Below are 26,654 nucleotides of genomic sequence, written 5' to 3' on the forward strand. Positions count from 1 at the left end.
AGTAATCCTAACCACCGACGCTTCTCACATCGGTTGGGGAGCCCATGTGGACGACTTTCAAACCCAAGGGTTATGGTCCAAAGAGGAAGCCGAACACCAGATCAATTTCCTGGAACTTCGAGCAATCCGCTATGCGCTCCGACTTTCAAAAATCATCTCTCTCATCAGATAATCTTAATCCAGACGGACAACCAAGTGGCCATGTGGTACATAAACAAGCAGGGAGGCACAGGCTCCTTCCTTCTGTGTCAGGAAGCTGCGCAGATCTGGACGGAAGCCCTCTCCCACTCCATGTACCTCAGGGCCACTTACCTGCCGGGAGTGGACAATGTATTGGCAGACCAGCTGAGCCGTGTCTTCCAACCACACGAGTGGTCACTCGATCCTCTGGTAGCGACCTCTCTGTTTCACAAGTGGGGTTCTCCCCGCATAGACCTCTTTGCGTCCCCTCAGAACCACAAAGTGGACGATTACTGCTCTCTCATTCCGAGCCAACACTCTCGGCCGAGGGATGCATTCTCCCTCAAGTGGACAAACCGGTCTGCTCTATGCATTCCCTCCACTCCCTCTTGTGTCAAAGACTCTCGTGAAGCTACGCCAGGACGGAGGAACCATGATCCTGATAGCACCTTACTGGCCACGCCAGTATGGTTTCCAATACTCCAGGATCTCTCCATCCGCAGGCACATTCCTCTGGGAAAGGACCCGCATCTGCTCACTCAAAACGACGGATGCCTCCTCCATCCCAACCTCCAAGCCTCGTCCCTGACGGCATGGATGTTGAAAGGTTAGTCCTTCAACCTTTCAACCTTTCAGATTCCGTTTCTCGGGTCCTGATAGCTTCACGAAAGCCTTCCACAAGAAAGTCTTACTCATACAAATGGAAAAGGTACACATCATGGTGCACTTCTCAGTCCCTTGATCCCCTTTCCTGTCCAATCTCCAAATTCTTGGACTATTTATGGCATCTCTCTGAATCAGGTCTTAAACCTCTTCTATCAGAATGCATGTCAGTGCGGTAGCCGCCTTCCATAAGGGTATTGGGGGTAATCCTATTTCAGTACAACCCCTAGTAACACGCTTCCTTAAGGGCTTGCTCCATCTAAAGCCGCCCTTGCGTCCTCCGGCCCCATCCTGGGACCTTAACCTGGTTCTTGGTCGTCTTATGAAACCTCCTTTCGAACCTCTGCACTCCTGTGACTTAAGGTATCTCACATGGAAAGTGTTATTCCTTTTGGCTATCACTTCAGCTCGCAGGGTTAGTGAATTGCAGGCCCTAGTTACCTATCCGCCTTACACTAAGCTCCTGCAGGACCGGGCGGTACTCCGCACTCACCCTAAATTTTTGCCTAAGGTAGTTTCTGAGTTTCATATCAATCAATCCATCATACTACCTATCTTTTTTCCCAGGCCCCACTCCAACCCTGGAGAGCAGACCCTGCATACCCTAGACTGTAAACGGGCTCTAGCTTTTTACCTAGACCGTACAGTTTCCCAGGAGGAGCACTCAATTATTCGTCTCTTTCCATCCTAATAAGTTGGGACAACCCTGTGGGTAAGCAGGCTCTTTCTTCCTGGTTGGCGGACTGCATTTCTTTTTGCTATGAGCAAGCTGGCATTCCTTTTCAAGACCGTGTTAAAGCACACTCTGTGAGGGCCATGGCGACGTCAGTGGCACACCTTCGATCGGTGCCGCTTCCTGACATCTGCAAAGCTGCAACCTGGAGTTCTCTCCATACCTTTGCAGCCCATTATTGTTTGGACAAGGCTGGAAGACAGGACTCCATCTTCGGCCAGTCTGTCTTGCGTAACCTTTTTCCAACCTGATGTACCAACACCCTTCCACCTACCCGGTACGGTGCGGATGCCCTTTCCCAAATTTCTCCTCACTTGTTGTGCCTCCTGCACACCGTTGGGTACATTTGGTGCAAGTCGGGACATCCTCAGCTCGGTACTCACCCATTTGTGAGGACTACCATCCTGCTTGTCCTGTGAGAAAGCAAATGTTGCTTACCTGATGTAACAGGTGTTCTCACAGGACAGCAGGATGTTAGTCCTCACGAAACCCGCCCCCCCCCCCGCGGTGTTGGGTTCGTTTTATTTCTACTTTCTAGGCACTGCCTGTAGCTTTGAAAATCAGACTGAAGGGAGACCCCTGCTGGCTGCAGGGTCAGTGCCTTGCTGGGCATGCCCAGTAGGGGCCAGTCAAAGTTCTGTTTAAACTTTGACAGAAGTTTTCCGTGGTGGGCTCCATCCTCGATGTCACCCATTTGTGAGGACTAACATCCTGCTGTCCTGTGAGAACACCTGTTACATCAGGTAAGCAACATTTGCTATCTCTTGGTTATGAATTTCCTGTTTGGTACTCCATCAAAGAAAGACTGTGGAAATGACCTGTCTTGGTTATTAAACATTGATTTGATTATAATATTTTATTACATCTTTTCAATAGTCCATTGATATATGTTAAATATCTTTTTAATAATTCAGCTCCCTCAGGAAAACTCATTATCTGGCGAGAGAACATATGGAATTCAGAAGGACGAAATTTAATAATCTACTGGAAGGTATTTGCTAAATACTTTATCTTAAAAATATGCATTTCTTGAAGCCTCTGCATGGTCTTGTTTACTTCCAAAGAATCCCAAAGTCCTGCTACTACAGGGAAGGGGAAAGGGCCATGAGAGAGAGAGTAGAAAATGATTTTATAGAACTATTATACTACAACTTAAGTAAAAAATCAAATTAAACATTACAAAATCATAGCTAATAGCTAAAATTTCAGTGGAGTGAATTTAATTGATATTTGAAAAATACAATTTAATTTAAGTCTCTCTTTGAGCACTCATGATAAAATTCCAATCACATACCATGGTGAAATAAATTATCTAATTATAATCATGGCTTCTTTTCTTAGATAACTTTTAAAATTTTTGCCGGGTTTTGCAGATAAAATAGTCAACTGATGTTTTTCATAGAATATTGTAGCTCATATTTCTCCATCAACGTGCAGATCTGAATTAGCTATGGCACAGGAGTGACATCAGTCGACTGCACCAAACATACCCTTCTCTCCTAGCTCATAGAGCTTTTGCTTTACTTTTCAAATTTTTTTGTCCAAGCTTCTGCATGAGTGTGTATGTTCTTGATCTATTTGTGCAATTTGTAGTTTTCTAATCTTTTCCTTCAAACTCTTGAGTTGCCTCTCTGCCTTGGTAGCCCCTCAACAGTACTTTTCAGGGCTATCAAAAAAATAAAATTACAAAAAGTATAAAGGGTGTCTGGCTCCAAGATGGCCATCACCGGCGGCTTCAAAGATTCTGTGTCTGGCCGCAAGATGTCCCTTGCTAATGACCACAATATTTGTAACAAATTTCTGGGGCCAAATCATAACCCAGCTAACTGCTATCCCTGTGGCCAGATGAGACAGAAGTACCAGAGGAACAGGGCCTGGAAGCTGGAGAAATTTTGTAAGGTGGGGAAAAGTCAAGTCGTCGTTCCTCTGACTGGGACTGCCTCAGGCCCCTTCTGTGCTGAGTTGAGCAGGAGCTTATTGAGCAAAGCTTCCCTTGCGATGCCTGTTCCCAGATTTGTTGCAGTGCTGGGGTTCAGTAAGACACAAAAGTGTCCTGAACAGGAGTTGGTGAGCCCTTCATCTCATGCCCTGTGAGGCTGATCTGTGCACAAGAACAAAAAAAAACATGTGATGGAGTCAATGGCATAGTCTGTATCACTGAAACTTGTCAGAATTGGCCCCAAAGATTCACCAGCCGTTGGCCCCTGAATCTGTCAGCACACCAGGCCTTGCTCCAGCAATGCAATGGTTCTCGGCTCCTGTATCTTTCAGCAAACCAGGCTTCTGAACCATCTATGCTCTGTACCCTGGCACAATTGGCACACCAGTCCCCAGCCCCATCAGTGCATTTGAGACCAGAACATTCATTGAGAGGCCCTGAAATTGACTTACTGCACTTACCTCCCTTCATGTCTGTTCTTGTCTCTGTCCCACCCTGTTGATCGAGGCTTTTGTTTGGAGGCTTCAGATCCAGTATGCTCAGTTGTGCCTCTGATCTCTGTGCAGCTGAGCATTTTGGACAGGAAAGATTGTGGCCTCATATTTCAGGAGTTTGAACTGGAACCAAAAGAGAAGGTGAAATCTCTGGGTATTGTGCTGGACTCACATTTGAGATTAGAAAGTTATATCTCTCAAATGGCACGTAACATTTACTTGCAGGTGAAATAGGTGTGATAGTCAAATCCAAATAGGATCGGAGCTATGTTAAAAACTGTGGCTTATGCCCTTGCTCTTTCCCATATCAACTACTGAAACGCCTTGTTTCTGGGCCTTCCATCAAAATTGATGCAAAAGATTCAAGTAATTCAGAGCAACGCAGTTTGCATCATTACAGCAGTGCAAGAACTTCTACTGCCCCTTTACTATTGGGCCTACATTGGCTCCTGATGAAGGAACGCTGAAGTGTAATTGATGGCTTTCAAGATGGCTTCCACATTTGAGAGGTAAATTAATATGGCATGAAACAAGTAAGGAATTTGAGTTTGATGAATAAACATCTGTTACAACTCCCTGAAGTAAAAAGGTTTCGGCAGCAATGGATAGCAAATAGATCATTTTCATTTACAGTTCCAGAAATGTGGAATAGTCTTCCACAAGATCTTAGGGAAGAAAAGGAGATTCTGATGTTCTGAAAAAAATAAAAAACATGGCTTTTGTCAATGGCTTGGTGAATGACTAGCAAGAATGGTTTCTGATAATGTTGGTCTCTTAAGATTTGTTTTATTTTGTATACTAAGTTAATTGTTATGATTATGCTATAAATTGCTTTGAGAGATGTGGACAAGTGCAAGGTGATGCATATAGGGAAAAATAATCCATGCTGTAGTTACACAATGTTAGGTTCCATATTAGGAGCTACCACCCAGGAAAAAGATCTAGGTGTTATAGTGTGCTGCAGCAGTCAAAAAAGCACACAGAATGTTAGGAATTATTAGGAAGGGAATGGTGAATAAAATGATAAATGTCATAATGCCTCTGTATCGCTCCATGGTGAGACCGCACCTTGAGTAGTGTGTACAATTCTGGTCATCTCATCTCAAAAGGGATACAGTTGCAATGGAGAAGGTACAGAGAAGGGCAATCCGAATGATAAAGGGGATGGAACAGCTCCTGTATGAGGAAAGGCTAAAGAGGTTAGGGCTGTTCAGCTTGGAGAAGATACAGCTGAGGGGGGGATATGATAGAGTTCTTTAAAATCATGAGAGGATTAGAATGGGTAATTGTGAATTGGTTATTTACTCTTTCAGATAATAGAAGGAATAGGGGGCACTCCATGAAGTTAGCAAGTAGCACATTTAAAACTAATTGGAGAAAATTCTTTTTCACTCAATGCACAATTAAGCTCTGGAATTTGTTGCCAGAGGATGTGGTTAGTGCAGTTAGTATAGCTGGGTTTAAAAAAGGTTTGGATAATTTCTTGGAGGAGATGTCCATTAACTACTATTAATCATTTGTCTTAGAGAATAGCCACTGCTATTACTGGCATCAGTAGCATGGGATGTACTTAGTGTTTGGGTACTTGGCAGGTACTTGTAGCCTGGATTGGCCACTGTTGGAAACAGGATTCTGGGCTTGAAAGACACTTTGTGTGACCCAGAATGGTAATTTCTTATGTTCTTACGCAATCAGGAAGACGATTAAGAAATATTTTTAAATAAAATAAAAATAAACTTCCAATGCAGTTGGCCCAGGAGAGGGCTCCTTTCTGAGTCATCTAGGAGATACATAGGAGGGTGACCCCATACTGGTATCGGAGGTTGTCTCTTCTCCAATGTTGGGTCAAAGGACATAGCAGTCCTTAGACCAAGTAGCTAAATTGGTAAAGACTTTATTTGGTTTGCTGACAGCAAGAGAATGTCTTGAATGGGGTGAGTTCCTCTTGCCTCAACACCTCAGGACTCCCATTAGAGGTCCTGATGGTGCTATCTAGTCCTCAACCATCCCTTTTTATAGAGAAGTCCAGCAAGTCTGAGGAAGAAGCATGGGATACCACCATCTGGAGCATACCCTGGGAATATTCCTCTCAGAGGTGACAGAGGGACCCCATCCTGATTGCCTTCATCATTGGAGTTGTGGGTTAATGTCCCTTCGCCTCTCTGTTCTGAGGAAGAGTTTACAGAGATTCCCTCAGAATCCCTACTGATTCGCTGGAGCATTCTTTGCCAACAGAAGACCTCTCGTACTTCTAATTCTTGGGACACTCTGGGCAGGACGATATGAATTGATATCCTTATGGACAAAGACCCCCACACGAAGGTCTTTCGGCTTCTTTATATTCTGGAAATGCCTTCCAAGCCTGTAGCAATCCCGGATCATTCAGTCCTGTGATATGTTCAAACAAGAAAGTGGAAGAGTCTGCATCTGACTGCCTGTCCCCTAGTAGCCAGGAAATTGGACTTGAAATAGAGTGCAGTAGGCTCCAGGGTTTGAAGTAGTCCATCTACCATACTAGTTGGTGGTAGAATCACCAGAAAAATGGGCTGAAAAGACTAGAACCTTCTCCAACACTCATGGTAAGAACTCCAGATTGTTGGACAGTTTTTTGGGAAAGTCTTCCAGAGCTTGATGTTCAATGCTTACATCATGCTCCATCAGTTCTACATGGTACAATACTTACATAGTTGTATTGACAATCTGAAACCTCTGGTAAAGTTGCTGGCAGAAACCAAGAAAGCTATCAGTGGGCTTTTCCGAACATAGAAGAGTGCAAATGATATCTTCTCCAGTCAGTATATAACTCATTTGATACTACATCAAGATGCTTGTAGCAGCCAACGGAGCATGTTAGATGACCAGGTTGAGAGCCAGTAGCTTGTGTGAAGATGTTCATGACAAGTTGCCTGATGTCCCTTGTTTGGAAGACTACTTATTTGGAGACAAGGTCAGAGAAACATTCGCTCAGGTTAAGGAGCAACATGCCACTGTTTAATCCCTATATATGGGGACCGAACAACTGTTGGCATCTAGGCATCATTATGTTGCTTTTAAACACTCCTTCCAGAGACACCCCTTCTGCCAATTTTAGTGTTTATTTATTTATTTAAAATATTTTCTATACCGTCGTTAAGTTATATAACATTACAACGGTTTACAGAGAGGCACATGAATTAATATTGATAAATGTATATGGTCATACAGTCTAAACAGGTGCCAATAAGTTCCAGTTACATATTTTCATTATAAATATTATTTGATGAATGTGACAAATCTTGTCCTTTTATACTTGTATCATTCTTATGTACTGTATATTTTCTCTTACGTGAGTAGTGAGATAAAATAATAAAATCCGCACCTGTTGAGATAAGTGCTGTGCTGATGTTCTAGTACCTGTTCCATTTTACTTTCTATTCTCAGTTTTCTTTGTAAAAAGCTTGTTTAAAAAGCCAGGTTTTTAAACTTTTTAAAAAAGGTTTGATGTCTCTTTATAATCTAATCTCTAGTGGCATGGTGTTCCATAGTATAGGTCCTGCCAAGGATAATTCTCTAACTTGGGTTAGTCTTGCTGTCCTGACAGAAGGGATGCTTTGTTGGCTGATCTCAGGTTTCTATGTGGGACATGTACACGTAGTGCTGTGTTCAGCCATTCTGCTTTTTCGTCATTTATTAGCTTATGTATTGTGCATAGTGTTTTGTACTGTATTCTGTGCTCTGTGGATAACCAGTGTAGTTCTGCTAGGGTTTCAGTAATGTGGTCTCTTTTTCTTTTACCAGTCAATATTCTTGCTGCAATGTTTTGTAGTATTTGAAGTGGTCTTAATGTAGTGTATGGTAATCCTAATAGCAGGGCGTTGCAGTAATCGGTGCTTGCAAATATTAGTGCTTATAGCACTGTTCGAAAGTTTGAAGGTGTTAGTAAGGGTTTTAGTTTCCTGAGACCTATTCTCTGGTAATTTTAGGGGAGATTCTGATTTGTCGTTGGTAAGATTTTTAACTATTGTGAATAAGGTTCTTGGGTTATTTGCAAATTTTTCCATTTTAGAGCTGAAATATTGTTTTTTTGCGTCAAGAATCACTTGTTTGTAATATGCTAAATGTTTTCTAAATTTAGTTAGGTTTTCGGTTGTTTTATATTTTCTTTTTTCCTGAGAATTCTCTTGACTTCTTTTATCTTTTCGTTGTGCCAGGGATTAATTTGTTTTGGTTCTTGGATGCGTATAAATTTTATGGGGTTTATTTCGTCTGCTAGTTTGTTGGTTGTTTTCATCCATGCTATTGTAGCTGAATAGCAATCTTTATAGTCAAATTCTGTTAGTTTTTCTTCTAATTTGTCTTTAAGTGTAACTGTTATAAGGCGGGCGATACTTAAATTCAATAGGTTATTTTGTTTGTTTTATTTGTGGTCCAAGATATTTAATATTAGATTGTATGAGGAAGTGATCTGACCATAGAATTTGTGTGTTCTGTGTTAATATGTTCTAAGCAGCTGTGGTTTATAAATGTTAAGTCAAGAGTGTCCTGCTTTGTGCGTGGGTTTGTTAGTAATTAGAATGAATCCTAGTGCTGTCATTATATCCATTAGTGTCTGGCAGGTATTTGATAAAGGATAGATGTCCATGTGAAGGTTAAAATCTCCGAGCACGATGGTAGGTTTAGACGCATTTATGTGTGTTAGAAATTCGATTAGTGGGGAAATGTTTAACTCTAGGAGGCTTGGTGGACAGTAAATAAGGCATATTTGTATATTGTTAGTTTCAAAAATTGCAATTTCGTGATTCCTTGGAGGTGTTGTTGGAATTAGTTTACATTTGAATTTTTTTTCAATTATTAGTAATAGTCCACCCCCTCGTTTATTTATTCTGGGAATTGAAAAGGCATCTTAATTCCTATGCGCTATTTGATTTTTTAGAACTGTGTCTGATTTTTTTAACCATGAGTGTGATTGCAAAGAAATTTGGTTTATTGTCATATAATAGGTCCATAATTATTGGGAATTTCTTTGTGATGGATTGTGCATTTACTAGTACGAATATTATCATTATCAACTTATTTATGATTGTATTGTTTGTGTTTTTGGTTCTTTTTATTTGTATAAGGTTACTTGGTTTAGTTTTCTTTTTTCCTTTGCAATGTATCTGTCTCTGTATTTCTCTGAGTAATTATCCCCATAGTTACATATGTTTAGGCAGATTTTGATCAATTGCGTTTCCAGCTCTTCTCTTTCGTTATCCATGTTCAGTGTTGTTCGGTCTGGATGTGTAGTCAGATCGTCTTTTGTTCTCAGGGGTGTACGAAGAGGCGTACAAAGGGGTATGCCCCTTTGTTGCGCTCCTTTGGCGTGTGGTGCCTCCAGGTCCCGATCCGCTTTTGAATACCCCCTTTTGGCGCGCTTTTCGGACGTCAGCAACGTCAGCAGCATCAGCCAAAGGGGAGGGCCGAGGATACCAGCGTCTGTGAAGAGAAAATAAAATAGATGGAGAGAAAATGGAGAAAGAACCAGGTTAGTAGGGCCTTGATGTTTCACTTAGGCAGGACGGCAGTCGCACGTCTGCCTCCGGGTCCCGATCCGCTTTTGAATCCCCCCCCTTTTGGCGCGCTGTGTTATTGTGTATCATCTGTGCTACCACAACAGCAGTTTGTCATGCGGACAGCAGTATGAGACGTCAGCTAAAGATACTGCAACAGACCCAGCCTAAATGTGGGCCTAGTTTTTGATAGGACTTGACCTTCGGGCCGCAACCCCTCCAGAGAGGAAAGGCTTAACCTTTTTTCTAGAAGAATGGTGAAAAATCGCCAAGGACATTTGGTTCCTCACAACGATGGAATCTGGTTACTGTTTGAATGTCTCCCGTTCTCCACTGCTGCATCTGTATTTGCCTTCAATATGGATCTATTTTGTTCAATCCAGCTGTTTCTATAGATGGAGTTGCTTCTCAATGAGTAAGTGATAGAACCTTTCCCTTTCAAGGAACTCCACACGGGATTCTACTCCCACTATTTCCTCATTCCCAAGAAGTCAGGAGGGATTGAGACCCATTCCGGCCTAGATTTATGAAGATTGAACAAGAGCATGTTGTAGAAGAAGTTCAAAATGAACATCCTCCACACCATCCTACTCTTCATTTATGTGGGAGACTGGCTGTATGCCCTGGATCTGAAAGATGCATGTGCTCCTATATCTATCCATCATGCTCACTGGAAATACTTCTGTTTTTTGTGTTGGATTCCTCTCGCTACCAATATAAGATTCTTCCTTTCAGACTCTCAGTGGTCCTGAAGTTCTTCATGAAATGCCTAGTGGTAGCGGCAGTACATATTCATTTTTTTCTTACCTGGACAACTGGCCAGTGACAGGGTGTTGAACTCCCTTGAGAAGATGATTCAGTTCCTTCAGTTGCTGGTGTTCATAATCAATTTTACAAAGTTGAGTCTTGTTCCTACTCAAAAGAATCAAGTTCATTGAGGCATGAATAGATTTCCTGATAAAGAAAGTATTCCTATCTTCGGAGCGGGCATTCTATCTTTGAGCCTTGATCCAGAGCCTACTACAGCGGGATCAAGTCCTGGTTGGTGAAGGGTATATGGTAGCCGTAGTACATGTAGCTCCTATGACCCATCTTAACATGAGAATTCTCCAGTGGGCTCTCTGCTTCCAGTGGGATCAGTTGCTTCAGTCCTTGTCGCACTCTTGGGATGCTCTCCATTGGTGGCTATATCCCTGGAGATATGTGCTCTTTGGCTTTTACCTCATCAGATAAAGCTAGCAATGGACATGTCCACCAGGGGATGGGGCATGCACATGGGCTGCTTCCCAAGCCCAGAGGCTCTGCTCCTTAACAGTACATCTGTTTCAGATCAACCTCCTGGAACCACAAGCCATACATTGACTTTTGGGAGTTTTTTTGTGTGTTTGGTTTTTTTTTTTTTGCACCTCCTTTGGGGAAAGAGAATTATGATCTAAACAGACAACCGGGTATCAGTGTTGTACATGAATATACAAGGGGCACAGTTAGTGGGGCTTTCTGCCAAGAATGTCTTAAGAATTTGGGCATGGGTTTACAGCCCCAGAGCACACCTACAAGCAACCTATCTTCCTGAGATCTCCAACATGCTGGTGAATTGCTTTAGCAGAATTTTTCACCCCCATCAGTAGTTTCTAAATCAGAGTAGCAGACAAGCTCTTAGACCTCTGGGATCACCCATCAATCAACTTGTTCACAATAGAGGACACCATGAAAGTTAAAAATTTTTGTGCCATTATTCAAACTAAGTTCAGATATACTACAAATGCTTTTCTGCTCAAGTGGGATGTACATCTGCTTGTGTACCTTTCTTCCACTCTCATTGGTGGTGAGAATGGTGCAGAAGGCATTCAGACTGGGCGCACTTAATCCTCATTGCTTCAACATGCTCCTGGCAAGTGTGGTTCTCTTACTTAGGCAGGTTGTCAGTCAGTCCTCCAATCCCTCTGGGTTCTGGTCCAAACTTTACTAACTCAAGAACAGGGTTGTCTGTCATCTGAACCTCCTTTCTCTTAACTTGATAGCATAGATGTTGAACACTTGTTAGTCTCATCACTGTCACTATCCAAGGAAGTTGAAGATATTGTGATCTCAACCAGGAAGCCTTCCACCAGTAGAGCATACAGTTTTAAATAGAAAACTTGGTATCAAGAAGATACCCTGAACCCATTTGCTTGAACTCCAAAGGATTTGTTTCAATACTTATTTGCCCTCTCCTTGTCTGGCCTTACTTAGTATGTCATCAGACAGGGTACATCTTAGTGCCACTGCAGCTTACCATGTTCAAATGGAAAGCAAACTGATCTCCATACATCCTCTGGTGTCAAAGTTCATGAGAAGCTTAAGGCATGTGAGACTTCCGGTTACAAAGCCACCAGTGCCATGGCATCTCAGTATTGTCGTGACACAATTAGTAAAGCCACCCTACAGAACAGTTAGTTGGCTTCCTTAAAGTTACTCACCTAGAATGTGATGTTCCTAGATGCCATCATGTCATGTAGAAGAATTAGTAAATTACAGACATTGGTTCATTATCTCTGTACTTAAAATATTTCCTCAACTGAGTGATACTCTGCATGTACCCAGTTTCCACTGAAAGTAGTTTTGACCTTTCATCTGAATCGAACCATTGTGTTGTCCATATTCTTTTCAAGACCTTATACTTATAAGGGAGAGAAGGTCCTCCATTCACTGGATTGTAAAAGGCCTTGGCCTATTATCTAAAGAGAACTTGACCCCATCATCATGCTTCTCAACTTTTTGTCCTCTCACCTTCTTATTAGACATAGGGGCAAATTTTAAAAGCCCTGCGCGCCGAGCCTATTTTGCATAGGCCCGGCGACACACGCAAGCTCCAGGCCGCGCGCATGTCCCGGGGCTTTGAAAAAGGAGCGGGAAGGGGGCGTGGGCGGGGCGCCGGTCCGGGGACAGGACCGAGGCCTGCCGGGATCGCACGCTGGCAGCCGGCCAGCGCACGCAAGTTACACCTGCCAGAGGCAGGCATAAATACCAAAACAAAGGTGGGGGGGATTTAGATAGGGCTGGGGGGCGGGTTAGATAGGGGAAGGGAGGGGAAGGTGGGGGAGGGGAGCAGAAGGAAAGTTCCCTCCGAGGCCTTGGAGGGAACGGGGAAAGATATCGGGGGTCCCCTAGGGCTCAGCAAGGTGCACAAGTGAACAACCCCTTGCGTGCGCCGACCCCCGGATTTTATAACATGCGCGCGCATGTTATAAAATTGGGCGTAGATTTGTGCAAGCCGGTTTGCGCGCTACGAACTATATGCCCGCGAGTAGATACTAAAATCTGGTCCAAAATGGTTGCCAAGCACATGTTGTCCAACTGGCTACTAGGATAAAGCCTTTGTTTCATTTTGCTCCCCCCCCCCCCCTTGTTTGTTTTTGTTTCGTTTTAAAAAAAATTTCTTTTAATGTGCACAATTCATTTCATGGGTGCACTATTTTCAGTTTAGTGCACACTATATGAGTTGTACTAATGCGCACTAAAAAAATTTAAAAAATTTGAAACTTCATGAACTTTGTTTCAGTTTAGAAACTAGATGAAACTAAGTACACAATGTCGTTAAAAATGAAAACACATCACTACTGGCTAGCAAACTGCATTGCACATTACTATTTTCTGGCTGGCTTCCAGACTTTGTCAAGGCTCATCAAGTTAAACCATGGCTAACTCAGTAGTTTCACTTGAGTTAGCCATGGCCATTGAAGACATTTGTAAAGCTGCAACTTGGTAATCAGTTCACTTTTTCATGTCCATTACTGTCTAGACAGTCTATCAAGAAGTGACAGTAACGTTTGGTAAGCAGTTTTACGCTTTCAGGACACGTGGCAAACTAGCATCTGATGCCTTCACCTGTCACTGGGGCGAGGGTGTCCTGTATGTGTATCCTCCTGTTCCACTGGTAGCGAAGACTGCCCTGAAGCTTCTCGAGTACACAGGAACTATGATCCTTATAGCCCTTTATTGGCCGAAACAGGTCTGATTTCCACTTTTCAGGGAGAAGTCCCTCAAAAAACTGATCAGGCTGGAGACTTCCCCAGATCTCATCACCCAGGATTAAGGCCGGTTGATTCATCCCAACCTCCAGGCCCTGTTGCTCATAGCCTGGATGTTGAGAGGATGATACTACAACCACTTGATCTCTGAGGATATGTCTCATGTCCCAGTGGCTTCAGAGAGCCTTCCACCAGAAAGTCCTATGGACTGAAGAGGAGGATGCTATCCATGTGGTGTGAACAGAAGGCCGTAGATCCTTTCTCTTGCTCCACACAAAAATTGCTTGACTACCTTCTACACCTATCTGAAGCTGATTTGAAACCAACTCTGCTAAGCGTTCATCTCTGTGTAATTGGTGCCTATCACCATGGTGTAGATGGTACACTGTTCGCTGTATGGTTTATGTGGAGTCTGCTTCAGTTAAAGATTACCCTAATGCCTCCCGCTGTGTCTTGGGACCTCAATGTGGTGTTAGCTCAACTTTTGAAAGCTCCTGTGACCTGCATTTTTTTACCTGTAATATATTTTTGGTGGCGGTCACTTCAGTGCAAAGGTTCAGCGAGCTCCAGACCTTAGTGACTTATTCACCTTACACTAAGTTTTTTCATGACAGGGTGATCTTTCGCATACACCATAAGTTCCTGCCTAAGTTGGTGTTGGACTTCCATCTTAACCAGTTAATCGTCCTGCCAACAGTCTTTCCCAGGCCATATTCACACTAAGGCAAACAAGCTCTACACAGGTTTGGATTGCAAAAGAGCCTTAGCCTTTTATCTGGAGCGGACAGAAGCCCATAGACAGTCCACCCAACTTTTTGTTTCTTTTGGTAGGATTAAGTTGGGTATCACCATTGCCAAACATATGCTTTCCAGTTGGCTGGCAGTCTGCATCTCTTCTGTTATGCCCAGGCGAGACTGCATCTTGGGGATCATGTCAAGGCTCACTCTGTTTGAGCTATGGCAGCATTCGTGGCCCACTTGCGAGTATGGAGATCTGTAGAGCTGCGACGTGGAGTTCTTGCCACATATTCACATTACATTGTTTGGATAGGGATGGTCAACATGACAGTAGGTTTGGCCAGTCTGTCCTTTAGAACATTTTTGAGGTGTAGAACCCAACTCTGTTCCTGCCTAGGGCCTGTTTTTATTTAGGCTTCCCTACCTCCCCATCCCCTTTACTAATTATTGTTGTGCCTGTTGGCACTTATTTTGGTGTTTTGTTGGTCCCCTTTTATGTGGGGGGCAAGCCTGTAGCTAGGAATTCACCCTTGTATGAGGACTGCCATCCTGCTTGTCATTGGAGAAAGCAGACTTGCTTACCTGTAATAGGTGTTCTCTAAGGACAGCAGGATGTCAGTCCTCATAAAACCTGCCCGCCACCCCTTGGAGTTCTGTTTCCGCTATGGGGATTTTCTCTTTTGTTATTTTATTCTCTTGAATTCTATATTATAAGACTGAATGGGACCCCACTTGGACTCATGGTATATTGCATGCGTGAACATGCTCAATGAGGCTCAGTCAGTTATAGAAACTTTGAAATAAATTTTCTGTCCTGGGTTCCAAACAATGATGTCAACCATGTGTGAGGTTTGACATTCTGCTGTCCTCGGAGAAAAAACCTGGTGCAGGTAAGCAACTTGCTATATCACATTTTAAGTGAGATTCTTCGATTTGCTTGGCGTTTGATTTACAGAGAGGATGGTTGGATTATATGGCATAGCCTTTCAGTGAAGTTGATGGAGATGAGAACAGTTAAATATTCAAAAAAACTTGTGATGATCAGAAATGAATCTTAGCTATAAGTATGTGAGGGTAAAGCCTGAGGTTGTGTAAGCTCTAATTGCATCAGGAATAGGTAGACAAGCTGGGCTTTTCACTCCTTGGATCATTTTGTTTCTATTTTGTAGGTTTAATTGCAGTTGAGCACTGTTTAATGACAACTAGCCCATTAAATGTTATGTCTTTTCATTATACCTTTTCAAACCAAACTTCCTTCTTTTCTTCATAGTAGCCCTTGTCCAACCTTGAAGCTAATGGACGGGTACATTCCCATATAGTATTATGGAAAGAAAGTGATGAGAACTCACAGTTCAAAAATATCTCCATTCCTTCACCCTACAACAGAACACTGATATTTCTTCATAATGATGACAAAATATATATAATTAATGTAGTAGCAAACAATTCTGCTGGGTTGTCTCCACCAGCTACTATAAAAAGTAGTGAACTTCCAAACAGTAAGTATTTATGAATTAAGATCTATTTTATTTAATAAATATTACTGACTTTTAAATTTATTTTTTTTTTTGTTCTGAGTGACGGTTGATCTAACCCATTACCTTCCTAGGCATAAAGTAGACTCTGTGTCATAGTGTTTAAATAGCCAGTGGAGAAGTTGGTGACTGTGTCTTAGCTTGACTTATACAAGCTAAGAAGGTCACCCTAAAACACCCTCACTCACCAATTAGGATCTTGGCTTTGGCAATATGCGATTGCAGGTCTCTTCTGTGACCATTGCTGCTTGCGTGTCAACCAAGCGTTGAAGGGAGGATCATGTTGTTTGGCAGGCTTTCTTTGCCCATTTTTGCCTGCTTATTTCCTTCTAGTTATCTGTAAACCAATGTGACATCATTGATCTAATGTCGGTATATAAAAATGTATAAATAAATAAATTCCAGTGTCTGCATGGTTACCAAAAATTGAATATGAATATATTTTGCGGATTATGGCAAAATTTTGAGACTGGTTAAATGGTGAAATGTTTGTTCTATTTTTTTTTTTTTTACTTTATTTTGTCTTGTTAGTTTTATATATTATGTATTATTTTGTTATATATGTATGTGACTTATTACTATTACGTATATCTTACGGTAACCTGCAGTGAATCATGGAGTAAGTGGGATATAAATAAATAAATACCTCCCTGTTACTAATTGTGACCTTGGAAGTAAATCCAGATGCAGAGTCAAAATGCTTAATGCTATGCACAATGGCTGCCTGAATAGGTGGAGCATGGAGTCACTTGGAGCATAGCTTCTCTAGAACTATTCCCTATAGTGATTGCTCTGCACACATTGAGAGTCCCTTTGATGGACAAGTGGATAGACTTGTGTGACAACATGACTGTGGTTGATGTTATCAAACACCATTCTGTCAAGGGCCTCCTAATCTCTGAGATCTTGTATGAGTTCATTTTCTGATGTATGCTTAGTATTTATTTATGAACATTTGATATTCTGTCTTTTCCAAAAGTTGATCTCAAAGCAGGGTTATAATAAATTTAAATAAAGAGGCAACAGAACAACTTAGTCAAATTAGAATTAGCAATTAATGAAATATTGAGATCCAGTATAGGAAATCCTACTTGTGAAACTTCAAGACCCAGTTATGTCCCTGAGGTGTATAACAGTCCTTCATATAGGGTTCAGAAAGTTGGGTCAAAGTTGTGGATCTTAGAGGAAGACCTAGCTAAAAAGCCATGCCCTAGCTTTTTTCCTGAACTTGTAAACTACCAAAGAAGAAACCCTGACGAATTATCCTAATTCACCCTTCCCAATTTGGTATAAGGCTGACCCTAATGTCCCTCACCTTTAAACCAAATATAAACAAATAAAAACCCCAAAACTACTCTAATAAGCACAAACAGATAAGATGTCACCTAGGTTTATTTACAGAGCTTTCTGACAATAAACATATGTTTCATATAGCAGACGACATGTCATCACACATTATTATGACAATCTTTCGGGCCAATTCAGTAAAGTCCGCGAGGAGAGAGTGAACGAACGCCCGCTTTCCTGGCGTGTTTAAATTAGGTGGTGCGGTAGGTAGAAGAAAGGGCAAAAGGAGGCGCTAGGGACACTAGCGCGTCCCTAGCACCCTCCTTTTGACTCTGAGCGGCGGCTGTCAGCGGGCTTGACAGCCGACGCTCAATTTTGCTGGCGTCGGTTCTCAAGCCCGCTGACAGCCACGGGCTCGGAACCGGACACCGGCAAAATTGAGCGTCCGGTTTTCAGCCCGACAGCCACCGGCCCATTTAAAAAAAATTTTCTAACTTTTTTTACTCTTCGGGACCTCCGACTTAATATCGCCATGATATTAAGTCAGAGGGTGCACAGAAAAGCAGTTTTTACTGCTTTTCTGTGCACTTTCCCGGTGCCAGCAGAATCTAGCGCCCAACTTTTGTGTAGGCGCTAATTTCTTAAACTAAAATGTGCGCTTGGTTACATATTTTATTTACTGTATCTTCGGGCATACCTAATAGGGCCATCAACATGCATTTGCATGTTGAGGGCACTATTAGGTGCTGCGGGTTGGACACGTGTTTTCTTCCTCTTACTGAATAAGGGGTAAGGGAAAACGCGCATCCAAGGGCAGGTTAACAGTGTGCACCGTCGGAGCGCACTGTACTGTATCGGCCTGTTTTGACTCCAATCTGACTCATCCTATCACTTTACCATAAGGTAGTTTTTGATAACTCAAACACCTTGATAATTTTCCATTTTAATATGTGGTCAGATGTGTTTTAGAATAGGAAATCAACATATACAAATCCCACCCTTCTTGGAAATCTCTCACCCACAAGTTGGAACTGGAAATTTCCAGTAACTGTCTTTTCCTAGATGTCCTGAAGTTCTCTCCTGCGGGGTCTCTCTTTTTCTGCATCAGATGATTAATCTTCTTGTATTCCTGATGCTGAAGCAACTTTTGCATCTACCAGAATTCTCACAATAGTACTTTATAGGAAATGGAAGCACTTCAAACTATATTGGGAGATGCTGTTGTATAAGGAATTTACAGTGATTTACAGCTAGTGATTTAACACATGAATTACAGTAGCAAGATTGTGTTTATCAAAGAAGTTGCATAGTTGGCGGATCTGATGCAGATACATAAAGGAGGATCTTTACTATTTTTGAAATTTGGGGTCCACTGAGATTTTGGTTGAGTTGAACCCATAGTCTTTGTACCAACTCCTTAGGATATAAGGAGGTACTTGCTAGTACCTAGTGACTGAGCCAGAGGAGTTCTGTTTTAGATGGGATTAGTCTGCGTTTGTGTTTACTAACTAATGGGCTACCTCAGTAAGACATTTATTGAGATTGGTAATGGATGAATTTTGGTCATATTTCATTTTGATGCAGAGTTAGCTGTCATCTGCATATCGGTGACACTCAATATTGAAGGACTGGCTGAGGTCACAGATAGGACTCATGTAGATTTTGAAAAATTTAGGGGAGAGACTTGAATCCTAAGGCACTCCACCGGTGAGTTCTCTAGGGCAGGATGGTTTGTTGGCTCATGTAACTGATTGCATTTTGTTGGCGAGGATTGATTCAAACCATTTAGGGCAAGTACCAATGATGCCGGTGTTCTTGAGTTGCTGGATAAGGAGATGGTGATCAGCCATGCCAAAGGTGGCCTGAGCGATCAAATAGGACAATGAGGGACTCAATACCTTGATACACATGGAGGTAGATACTGTTTGCAATGGCCAACGGAACAGTTGCTTTTCCATGACCTTTTCTGAAATCAGATTTATGCCAATGTAAGTTATTCTACTCCTCCAGGAATTCTAAGAGTTGGAGGTAAACTACTTTTTCCACCACTTTGGATAAGAAGGAGAGGCTAGAGAATGTGCAATAGTTGTCGATTATTTTAGGGTCAACACTAGGTTATTTATAGGATGGGTTTTGTAATGGCTTTTTGACCAAGCTGGGTAGCAAGTCTTGGGTTAGAATGGCATTGTATTGTTTAGCCGGGGAGCTAGGTAATGTTTCAGGTTGCAGCTAGATTTGTGTCTAATGGGCTCACAGACTGATTAAGAACATAAGACTTGCCATACTGGGTCAGAGCAAAGGTCCATCAAAACTCAGTAGTATCCTGTTTCCAGTTCACAAATACATGGCAGGATCCCAAAGAGTAGATATATTCTATGCTGCTTATCCCAGGGATAAGCAATGGATTTCCCCAAGTCCACCTTAATAATTGTTTATGGACTGTTCTCCAGAAACTTGTCCAAATCTTTTTTAGACATAGCTACACTCATAGGGGTAGATTTCCAAAAATGGCGCTTTGGCGTACTTTTGTTGGCGCTCCAGGCGCAAACAAGTACGCGGGATTTTAGTAGATACGTACGTAGCTGCGCGTATCCGCTAAAATCCTGGATCGGCGCGCGCAAGGCTACCGATTCCGTGTAGCTGGCGCACGCCGAGCCGCGCAGCCTACCTCCGTTCCCTCCGAGGCCGCTCCGAAATCGGAGCGGCCTCGGAGGGAATTCGCTAACGCCCTCCCCTCACCTTCCCCTCCCTTCCTCTACCTAACCCATCCCCCCAGCCCTTGTCTAAACCCCCCCCCCCCCACCTTTGTTGGGGGATTTACGCCTCCCAGAGGGAGAAGTAAATCCCCGCACGCCAGCAGGCCGCTGGCACGCCTAGACGCAACCCGGGGGCGGTTCCAGAGGGCGCGGCCATGCCCCCGGGCCGAAACCACGCCCCTGGCCCGCCCCCCGAAACGCCGTGTCCCACCCCGTAAACGACGTGCCGATCGGCCCCGCCCCCGACACGCCCCCCTCGGAAAACCCCGGGACTTACGCGAGTCCCGGGGCTCTGCGCGCGCCAGTAGGCCTACTGAACATAGGCGCACCGGCGTGCAGGGCCCTGCTCGCGTAAATCCGGGCGGATTTACGCAAGCAGGGCTCTTAAAATCCGCCCCATAGCTTTCACCACATCTGGCAATGAATTCAAGAGCTTAATTATGTGTTGGGTAAAAAATCTCTTACTAGTTTTAAATGTATCATCTAGTAACTTCATTGTGTGTCCCCTAGTCTTTGTACTCTTCGAAAGGGTAAACAACCAATTCTCGTTTATTTGTTCCATTCCACTCATTATTTTATAGACCTAAGAACATAAGTTGCCATTCTGGGTCAGACCAAGGCTCCATCAAGCTCAGCATCCTCTTTTCAAGTAGCCAGTCCAGGATGCAAGTACCAAGCATTAAGTAGATCGCATGCTATTAATGCCAATAATAGCAGTGGCTGTTCCCTAAGTCAACTCGATTGATAGCAGTTAATGGACTTCTCCTCCAAGAATGTATCCAAACTTTTTTTAAACCCAGCTAAACTAAGTGCCCTAAGCACATCCTGTGGCAACAAATTCCAGAGTTTAATTGTGCATTGAGTGAAAAAGAATTTTCTCTGATTTGTTTTAAATGTGCGACTTGCTAACTTCATGGAGTGCCCCTAATCCTTCTATTATCGGAAAGAGTAAATAACTGATTCACATTTACCTGTTCTAGACCTCTCATGATAGACCTATATCATATCTCCCCTCAGCCGTTTCTTCTCCAAGCTGAACAACCCTAACCTTTTTAGCCTTTCCTCATAGGGGAGCCATTCCATACCCTTTATCATTTTGGTCACCCTACTCTGTACCTTCTACAGTGCAACCTTATCTTTTTTGAGATGCGGCGACCAGAATTGTACAGAGTACTGAAGGTGCGGTCTCATCATGGAGCAATACAGAGGCAGTAAGACTTTTCGGTTTTAGTCACTATTCCCTTCCTAATATTCTGTTTGCTTTTTTGACTGCTGCAGCACACTGAGCCAACAATTTCAATGTATTATCCACTATGACGCCTAGATCTTTTTCTTGGGTGGTAGCTCTTAATATGGAACCTAACATTGTATAACTATAGCATGGGTTATTTTTCCCTATATGCATCACCTTGCACATGTGCACATTAAATTTCATCTGCCATTTAGATACCCAATCTTTCAGTCTTGCAAGGTCCTCCTGCAATTTATCACAATCTACTTCTGATTTAACCATGCTGAATAATTTATTATCATCTGCAAATTTGATTACCTCACTCATCATATTCCTTTCCAGATCATTTATAAATATATTGAAAAGAAGCAGTCCAAATACAGATCCCTGAGGTACTCCACTATTTGCCCTTTTCCACTGAGAAAATTGACCATTTAATCCTACTTGCTGTTTCCTGTCTATTAACCAGTTAGAATTGCATGAAAGGACATTGGCTCCTATGCCATGATTTTCTAGTTTTCTTAGAAGCCTATTATGAGGGACTTTGTCAAACGCCTTCTGAAAATCCAAATACATTAAATCTACCAGTTCACCTTTATCCACTTGTTTATTAACTCCTTCAAAAAAAAATGAAGCAGATTTGTGAGGCAAGACGTCCCTTGGGTAAATCCATGCTAATTGTGCTCCAACACTGATATTTCTTGCACCAGATCCTGTGTTTCACTAAGGACTAAAATAGTTTCCCTCTTGTTGGTTCTTGTACCAACTGCTCCATAAAGCATTTATTTCATCTAGGAACCTTACCTCTCTGGCATGTGCTGATGTGACATTTACCCAGTCAAGGTTAATTTTGAAATTTCCCATTATTACTATGCTACTGCTTTTGTTAGGTTCTCTAATTTGTTTTAGCATTTCATTGTCTATCTGTTCGTTCTGGCCAGGTGGACGATAATACATCCCCATAGCTATTTTATTCCCCTTTTCACCTGGAATTTCTATTCATAAAGATTTAACATTGCATTTTGATTCCTGCATAACATTTATCTTGTTTGATTCAATGCCCCATTTGATCTATTCTATCATCTCAATATAATTTGTACCCTGGTATCAGTGTCCAATTGGTTATCCTCCTTCCACCAGGTCTTAGAGAAACAAATTATATCTATTTCTTCATCTAGTGTTTTACATACTAACTCTCCTATCTTTTTTTTTTTTTTTTAGAATTCTAGCATTTGTATACAGACATTTCAAATTACTTTTTATTTTTTTTAACAACCTGCTTATCAGTTGACAGGGTAATTTGAAAATTTTTCTGCTCTGTCTGCTCTTTACTTAAAGGCACCTGGTCCACTTTAGCATTTATTGCAACCCTTCTATTGGGATGCCCTAATTTCCCTGTTCTCTTGGTATCGTGTAAAGATGCATCATTCCAAACCATGTGCTTCTGAGTAACTGTCTGCTTTCCCCTATCATCTAGTTTAAAAACCGTGCTATCTCCTTTTTAAAGGTTCGTGCCAGCAGCCTGATTCCACTCTGGTTAAGGTTAAACCTATCCTTTCGGAAAAGGCTTCCCTTCCCCAAAATGATGCTCAGTTCCTAAAATACCTGAAACCTTCTCTGCACCATTGTCTCATCCATGCATTGAGACTCGAGCTCTGTCTGCCTCTGGGGTGCTACACGTGGAATGCTGAGCATTTCTGAAAATGTACCCTTGAGGTCCTGCATTTTAACCTTCTAACTAATAAAACCCCTAAATTTGGCTTCCAGAACTTCCCTCCTGCACTTTGTTATTGGTACCCATGTGTACCAAGACAGCTAGCTCCTCCCCAGCATTATCTAAAATTCTATTTATGTGACTTGTGAGGTCTTCCACCTTTGCACCAGGCAGACAAGTTACCAAACAATCCTCACATCCAACAGCCACCTAGCTATCCTTCCTAATAATCAAATTATCAACTACAATGGCTGCACTAACCCTTCCCTCCTGGGCAGGTGCTCCTAGAGACATATCATTAGTGTGAGAGGATACTACATCACCTTGAGGGCAGGTCCTAGTTACAGGATTGCTTCCTGCCTCACCAAGGAGATGTTCTCCTTCTAGATGACCTTTCTTCTCCAAGGCAGCACAAAAGTTGCCAGATTGGAGGATTTATCTACTACATCCTTGAAGGTCTTCTGTTTACACCTCTCTGTCTCCCTTAGCTCTTCTAGATATGCCACTCTAACCTCCAGAGATAAGACTTTTTCTTTGAGAGCTAGGAGCTCTTTGCATCTAGTGAACGCATACAACGTCTCACCAGCTGGGTTTGATTTGCTGGAGGATTATCACTTCTTGTGGAGTGATTGTCCAAGTCAGCAATAGGATCCAGTTTGGAGGGAGTTGAACAGAATTTGCCTGAGTGATTGCAAGGGGTATGTGAAGTAGAAGAAGTGGGATGAGAAGAGGAATGAATAGATTGTGAGGTAGAAGAAGTGGGATGAGAAGAGGAATGAATAGATTGTATTTTTTCAGTGAAGAAATTGGCCAAGTCTTCAGCCATGTGACCCTCTGTTTTGATTAGAATGAGTTTGGGGTTCTGGTTTGGAGAGTTTAATATCAGATCAAAAAGTTTATGTAGGTTGGAAACATTAGTCTTTATGGGCTTGCTGGGTGGCAGTTTTGATTTTTTGGAGTGTTCTTGGCAGAGACAAAGGTTGATGTTTCCGCCATGCTTGTTCGAGTTGTTTTAGAAGAAAACCTTCAAGGAAATGGACAATTCCTGGGGGTCTGGTAGTACTGGATTTGAGGAGCTAGAGTCTCAATTGCTATAGAGAATTAGTCATTCCACTGCTGGACTAGAACAACTGGTGGGACAGAGGTGATATTTGTTGATGAAATTGCTTTAATTTTCACATGTAACACAGAAGAGGTTCCTGGTTTAAGCACTGAGTTGATTTGGAAATGGGTTTGTGGGATGGCAGCTTAGACAAGTTTATGGTCCAGCTGAGAAAAGGCGATCACTGATAGTCTATCTTGGTGCTAGCAGAATAGAAAATTAGGTTTGAGTGTGACCATATCTGTGTACAGAGACCTTGATTAGTTTGGTGAGGTCAAGGTCATCCATATTGTGCTGGAAGCTGGTAGCTTCCCCTTTGAAGGGGGATTCTATTTGATTGTTAAAATCTCCTAGAACTAGGATGTTTTGAGTAGTAGCAGTGATATTGCCTAGAAATTCAAATAGTTTAAGGAAGGAATCAGGGTGGCAGTCAGGTGGATGGTAGATAAGTACAGTTTTAGGTCTCTCATTGCCTTGGAGTGTCGTTACTGGGCAGTCAGATATGTAGCCGCTAGCTCCAGGGCCAGTGAGTGTTTGAAGATTACAGCAACACCTTTTCCATGGCCCTTGAGTTGGGGGTGGGGAGGGGGGGTGTATGTATGGTGAATTTGGTAGCCATAGCTGAATGAAAGTTACTACCACCTTCTCCTATCCAGGTCTCAGTGATAAATAGGATTGGTATTCTTCAGTTAGGGCCTGAATGTGGTGAGATTTGCTGTTCACAAAGTGAACATTAAGAAGGCTAGTTGGAGGGATGGAAGAGTGATTTGTTTGGGTTGGTTACAGATTTTGGGTTGCAAGGAGATAGGGAGAAGATAACTTGCACAGTTTGACTTTGTTGGTAATGGAACTAGTCTACCTCAAATCACCTGAATAGGTAGAGTGGTTTTTCTACAACATATAGTGCTGATGTATTATAGTCATTCACTTTTTCTCTCAAGGTCTGAGGGAAGTACCAAGTGGCAAATGGAAGGGTATTTTTATTTTATTTTTTAATTTTTTAATTATGGCGCTAACGAAACATGTACTAGACTTCTGCAACCAGATTTCCGATTCTTTCTCTCTTGTTGCAAGTGATCCTTGTTCATGTGGACTGCTGCATCGATCCATTACCCTCATAATCTAGAGTTGCCTACATCAGTGGTTACAACCGAATAACTACAGTTGGAGGGGCAGCCCTGTGCCTGAGGATTTGATAATAGATGAGAGTTTGCAGGCCAAATAGCAAGGCCTGTCCAGGAGCATGGTGTTCACACTACTGGCTAGGTTGGTGTACTTAAGTAAATTATAAGGTAGTACAGATATGGTGCACAGCTTCATGGTCAAAGGACCATGATAGGGCTTATCTCTTATGCCTAATCTATTAGTGACTCTTGCTGGATGCTCATACACAAGCAGCTGAATCTCTTTTGGTATGCTCTGCCTAGTGTCACTGCTTTCATGTTTGAGGCCATGCTGTTTCAGGTAGCATTCTCACTGGCGTTCCTTGACACCCTGTGGATTAACAAGTTTGCAGCAGCGACCAGCAAGGCATCTGAAACCTCAAGGTTAATGGTACCAATGGTAGGATTTATATGCATATATGGAGTTTTTTAAAGCTGTTCAGTCAGCATAAGGCCAGACAGTCATCCTGTTGGCAGTACTAAGCCTGGTCATATGTCCCATACAAACCACCCTAATGTTTTTGCTTTGAATTATTGGACACACCTTCATTACCCATGTTCAGTGGTGGGCCATTTTAGGGCAGGTATAGCCAGGATTTGAGTCTGGCAGCAAAAGAATGAGTGAATAGGTTGATTGACCAAGAGGGAATGCTCTAGAATCAACTTCTTCCCCTCCTGGGAGGCTGGGACTACACAGAGGCACACCTGGATCTCATCTACTTGTGAGGCAGCAATTTCGGAAAACTTCAGTGTTTGCTACTTGTGAATATCATACAAGACAAACTGGCCACTTTTGCTGCAGATTGGCTTAAAACTCATGTAAAGAGCCCTGCTAGGTCACTACTAAGAGGACCATCCCAGGGGGAATAGAGATAGATGTTGGTTGGGTTTAGATCCCACATGTTGGAGGCCAAAATGTGTAAAGCCCATAAACTATAAAAACTAGTGCCACCGTTTTGCAGTGTGGATTTTAGTTATCCCTTATAGGGGGCAGGATGTCACTGTTCTTGGTCCTAAGTCTGTATATTTTGGGAAAGAACCCTTAGATCTCATGGAAGGAAGCCCGGAAATTGAAAAAGAAAAAGGGTGACTTGTGCCAGCCTTAATGATGTCAGGCTTTCTTCTTTTTAATTTTGGATAAAGGAAATTTTATTTCACAAATTCTTTCATCATTTTGGTTATATTTTGGAACTGTTTTATGTTTTAGAAACCATGGGGAACTGTTATCTAAATAATTATCCACAATAAATTATGGAATAGATTTTAAAACCCCAGCCATGTAAATACCGGGCTTTATGTGCGCCGGGCCAATTTTCAAACTGGCCCGGCCATGCGCGTGAACTCCGGAACGCGTGTAAGTGCCGGGGCCTTAAAAGGGGGCGGAGCTAGAGGCTCCCGGTACAGAGGTCATTTGCTGCTGTGCCAGGGGATCGCACGCTGGTGGGTGCCGGCGAGCGCAACTTGCTCCTGCTCCTTTGCAGGAGCAAACAGTAAAATAAAAAAATTAGAGGTAGCTAGGATAGGGGGAGGGTAGGGAAGGGGAAGGGAGGATAGGGTAGGGGGTTGGGAAGTTCCGTCCCA

General features: G+C 42.6%; 1 protein-coding gene across 5 annotated transcripts in view; it reads left to right on the top strand.

Annotated features, from left to right (window-relative positions):
* LIFR (LIF receptor subunit alpha) overlaps positions 1–26,654 on the top strand; it is a 358,981-nt gene that overhangs the window by 269,975 nt on the left and 62,352 nt on the right. For all 5 annotated transcript variants that reach the window (XM_029578437.1, XM_029578428.1, XM_029578458.1 and 2 more), the window contains exons 12-13: positions 2,491–2,567; positions 15,559–15,784. In XM_029578437.1, the coding sequence (XP_029434297.1) occupies positions 2,491–2,567; positions 15,559–15,784 (303 nt within the window). The remainder of the gene's footprint in view (positions 1–2,490; positions 2,568–15,558; positions 15,785–26,654) is intronic.

This window comes from Rhinatrema bivittatum, chromosome 1 (genome assembly GCF_901001135.1).
Source record: "Rhinatrema bivittatum chromosome 1, aRhiBiv1.1, whole genome shotgun sequence".
Classification (NCBI taxonomy): domain Eukaryota; kingdom Metazoa; phylum Chordata; class Amphibia; order Gymnophiona; family Rhinatrematidae; genus Rhinatrema; species Rhinatrema bivittatum.